Genomic DNA, 5,000 nt, shown 5'->3' on the forward strand with positions numbered 1-5,000 from the left:
GAGAGAGAGAGAGAGAGAGAGAGAGAGATAGAGAGAAAGAGAGAGAAAGAAAGAAGCAAAATAGATAAAACATTTAAAGCTATTTTTTGAATTGACTGAACTGACCATATTTATTTTTTTAAATTTATCTATTACTATTTTTACGACGCGTGTCATTGACTCAAATGAATAACATGAGCATTGCCACTGTGTCCTATTTTATATTTTTTTTTCTCAAATTCTGTCTCCAATATTTGTATATACTCAGTGAATAATATAATAGGTACTGCATGTTTTATACCCTGCTTAATAAAATGCATTGACGGTTTCAAGCAGCTCTCAGTATTGGACTTGGGTCGTCATTCAGGCGAAGAATTCCTTAGTAAAATTTTCTTAGAGGGAAACCGGAGTGCTGGAGTAAATAGTTTAGTAATCTAAAATAATATTGAGGGTATATATTACTGCACTATGTCTCTCTCTCTCTCTCTCTCTCTCTCTCTCTCTCTCTCTCTCTCTCTCTCTCTCTCTCTCTCTCTCTCTCTCTCTCTCTCTCTCTCCCTCTCTCTCTCTCTCTCTCTCTCTCATTCTCTTCACCATTTTTCATCAAAAGTTACTCTATCTTCCATCCTCATTTCCCCACGTATTCTCCCCTCTTAAAAATAAATGAATAAATAAAACATTAAAATAAATAAACATATGTCTCTCCTCTCACTCTTGTTTCCTCTACCTTTCTCCTTGTCCATCTTCTCTGCTTATAATTTTTTTTCTGTTTTCGTGTTCTCTCTCTCTCTCTCTCTCTCTCTCTCTCTCTCTCTCTCTCTCTCTCTCTCTCTCTCTCTCTCTCTTTTTTTTTTTTTTTTTTTTTTTTTTTTATACCAAACTACTTTCCAACTACTCATCCCCTTCACCTCTCCCTCCACATCCTCTTCATCTCATTCCCTCCACTTACTCCTTCCCTCCTCTCACTCATTCCCTCCACTTTCTCCTTCCCTCTACCTTCTCTTTCACTCCACTTTCTCTTTCCCTCCACCTACTCATTCCCTCCACCTACTCATTCCCTCCTCCTCATGCCCTCCCATTCTTCCTTCCCTCCACCCACCCCCTTCCACCTACTCACCCCAACCCCTTCCACCTACTCACCCCCCTCTTCCACCTACTCACCCCCCTCTTCCACCTACTCATCCCCCCCCCCTCTTCCACCTTCTCCTTCCAGACGCTGGCTCAGGATGCTCCGCCGGTCAAGATCCACCTGTATTACGAATCCCTGTGCCCTTACAGCATCGACTTCGTGATCTCCCAGCTGTATCCGACGTGGACGATCCTCAAGGAGATAATGGAGGTCGAGATGTTCCCCTTCGGCAATGCGTCGGTGAGTGGTGATGAGGGTGGTGATGGTGATGATGATGATGATGGTGATGATGATGAGGGTGATGGTGGTGGTGTTGAGGGTGTTGATGATGATGGTGATGATGATGGTGGTGTTGAGGGTGTTGGTGATGATGGTGATGATGATGGTGATAGTGGTGGTGTTGAGGGTGTTGGTGATGATGGTGATGATGATGGTGATAGTGGTGGTGTTGAGGGTGTTGGTGATGATGGTGATGATGATGGTGGTGATGGTGACATTGGTGGTGATGATGGTGATGATGGTGATGGGGGTGATGATGGTGTTGATGAGGGTGATGATGGTGGTGGTGATGGTGATGATGAGGGTGATGATGGTGGTGGTGATGGTGTTGATGGTGGTGATGATGATGGTGATAGTGGTAGTGTTGAGGGTGTTGATGGTGATGATGAGGGTGATGATGGTGGTGGTGATGGTGTTGATGGTGGTGATGATGATGGTGATAGTGGTAGTGTTGAGGGTGTTGATGGTGATGATGGTGATGATGATGGTGGTGATGGTGGTGATGATGATGGTGGTGATGGTGGTGATGATGATGGTGATGAGGGTGATAGTGGTGGTGATGATGGTGATGATGATGAGGGTAATGAGAGTGATGGTGATGATGATGGTGATAATGATGGTGATGATGGTGATGGTGATGATGAGGGTGATAATGGTGGTGATGTGGATAGCGATACTCAGCTAGTTTGTTATTGGTAAAATCATGGTTATTTCCACTACCATTTTCATTATTATCATCATCAATTCTATCATTCAATATGTAGATATTATTATCACGACGACTGCTTTTATCATAAATATTTTATCATGTCCTTACAGTTTTATTGATTTTTTTTTACTGCTAAAGTGAAGCACATCAAATCATTGTCATCAAAGCATTATTTATTCCTGCGTAGAATATTACTAAAATGAAGCCAATAATATCAAATTCCGAAAATTCATCCGATAGTATTTCTCCAACCAGAAAGAGTATTTAATAACACTCGACCGGTTCATTGAATATCCATACGACTGTATATACGGACATGCATATAAGCAGAAATAAATACGTATCTGTCTATTTCTCTGATAGATTGATATTTATCTATTTCTTTGTCCAATAGATGTGCATATTAAGACCAATAGATATGCATTTATTTATGTGTATATACAGTAATACTCATTAATACTATAAATTCTCTTTCTGGTTGTAGGAATGGTCGTAATTTGGTTTTATTGGGTAATTTTAGTAGTATTCTATGTAGTAGTAACCATTGTTTTGTTGACAACACAAAACATAGAAACAATAGTGCTTCACTTTAACAGCAAGGATGTGGTAATAGCACAAATGATAAGAACAATCGTTATGATAATAATATCTAGATGTCTAATAATACCATCAATAATGATGATATGAAATGGTGTGGGTAATAACGATATGACCAAAAACAATGATACATATATATATATATATATATATATATATATATATATATATATATATATATATACATACATATATATATATATATATATATATATATATATATATGCAATATATATATATATATATATATATATATATATGTATATATATATATATATATATATATATATATATATATGTATATATATGTATGTGTGCAGTATATATATATATATATATATATATATATATATATATATATACCATCTTGCTAAGCGCCCATATTATTTCTTAACACATTTAGACTATTCTATAGATTTATCCCTGTCACACCTCACGACATTATCGAGATCAACGTGATGTCGCTGAAGTTATTAACTTTTTTTTTCATTTCCTTCACTTTTTGCGTCACTCTCAAAATGTTATGATTGACTCTGGCAGTGTTATGAGTTCTGCTAATGAAGACTGAGTATAAAAATCATAGACTAACTTTCATCCTTTTTTTTCCCTCCTCTTCCTTCTCCATATCCCCTTTTTCTTTTCATTCTACCTTCCTTTTCTTTTCCTTCTTGTTCACCCTTCCTTTCCCCTCCTCTTCCTCCCCCCCTCTCTCTCTCTTCTCCCTCCCTTTCCCCTCCTCTCCCCCCCTCTCTCTCTTCTCCCTCCCTCTCCCCTCCTTTTCCTCCCCCCTCTCCCTCTTCTCCCTCTCTCTCCCCTCCTCTTCCTCCCTCCCCCTTCTCTCTCTCTTGTACCTCCCTCTCCATTCCTCTTCCTCCCCCCTCTCTCTCTTCACCCTCCCTCTCCCCTCCTCTTCCTCCCCCCTATCTCTCTTCTCCCTCCCTCTACCCTCCTCTTCCTCCCCCCCCCTCTCTCTCTTCTCCCTCCCTCTCCCCTCCTCTTCCTCTCCCCCTCTCTCTCTTCTCCCTCCCTCTCCCTTCCTCTTCCTCCCTTGCCCTTCCTTCTCTCTTCTCCCTCCCTCTCCCCTCCTGTCCCCCCCCCCTCTCTCTCTCTCTTCGCCCTCCCTCTCCCCTCCTCTTCCTCCCCCTCCTGTCTCTCTTCGCCCTCCATCTCCCCTCCTCTTCCTCCCTTCCCCTTCCCCCTTTTCGCCCACAGTACCAACCCGACGGCGACGGCTGGTCTTTCACCTGCCAACACGGCGCCGGCGAGTGCAAAGGCAACATGATCCACGCATGCGCCAAGAACCACTTCAACGACATCAACCTCGAGATGGAGTTCGTCAACTGCCTCCTCTCGTCGACCTATCCCCCTAACGCCGGCGCCACGGTGTGTATCTGCTTGTTTGGGTTTCCCTGTCTCGTGCTTTCGGAGTCTGTTTGGGGATTCCTCTTTCGTTCGTGGTGTCTAGTTTTATTATTTGTTATCTCTTTCTGTTTGTTTGTTTCTGGTTCTCGTTGTCTGTTTGTTTGTTTCTGGCTCTGTCTCTCTCGCTCTGTCTCTGTCTCTCTGTCTCTCTCGCTCTGTCTCTGTCTCTCTGTCTCTCTCGCTCTGTCTCTGTATCTCTGTCTCTGTCTCTGTCTCAGTCTCTGTCTCTTTCTCTCTCTCCCCACTTTCTCTGTTTTTCGATTTCTTTCCCCTTCTCTCTCATATATCGTAAGCTGTCTCTGTGTGTGTGATTGTATGCGTTTATTTGTGTGCGTATATCTATCTACAGTTTATTGTTTTATTTTCTTCCTTATTCTCTTAATCTAAATTTCAGGACAAAAAAACAATACAAAACAAAACAAAAAACTCATATTCTAAGAATCACGTCTAATCAAGTGAACCACCGGAGGCTAGGCATTAATGAACTAATAAATTCAGACACATTATCAGCTGATTAGAAGACAATATAAACAGAATAAAGCCAATGATATCCGTAGAGAGCTAAGAGGACAGCTGTTTGTTGTGACTGACAGGAAGCATTCTCACAGGGAAACGACCGTGAAAAACTCTCAAAGAGATATTAAATCGAAACTTCTCGAACAGTGAAAATGACATGAAGTATATTAGCAATAACACAGCTGTGGAATATTCTGAAGACATTAATTCAAACTTCTCCAACCCTGATAATAACACGAAACGTTCTCGACGTGCCATCAAAATGAAGCCTCTTTTCCTCCACAGTGTGCCGCTCAAGTGAACGCTGACTGGGCGCCCCTCGAGCACTGCATCAACTCCTTGGAGGGAGAGAACCTTCTTCACCAGGTG

General features: G+C 41.5%; 1 protein-coding gene across 1 annotated transcript in view; it reads left to right on the forward strand.

The window, feature by feature from the left end:
* The window catches only part of LOC125045573 (gamma-interferon-inducible lysosomal thiol reductase-like), a 6,420-nt gene that overhangs the window by 733 nt on the left and 687 nt on the right, over positions 1-5,000 (forward strand). The window contains exons 2-4 of the mRNA XM_047642906.1: positions 1,193-1,348; positions 3,906-4,076; positions 4,917-5,000. The exon at positions 4,917-5,000 is cut by the window's right edge and continues 63 nt beyond it. Coding sequence (XP_047498862.1) covers positions 1,193-1,348; positions 3,906-4,076; positions 4,917-5,000 — 411 coding nt within the window. The remainder of the gene's footprint in view (positions 1-1,192; positions 1,349-3,905; positions 4,077-4,916) is intronic.

Source organism: Penaeus chinensis, chromosome 37 (genome assembly GCF_019202785.1).
Source record: "Penaeus chinensis breed Huanghai No. 1 chromosome 37, ASM1920278v2, whole genome shotgun sequence".
Taxonomy (NCBI): Eukaryota; Metazoa; Arthropoda; class Malacostraca; order Decapoda; family Penaeidae; genus Penaeus; species Penaeus chinensis.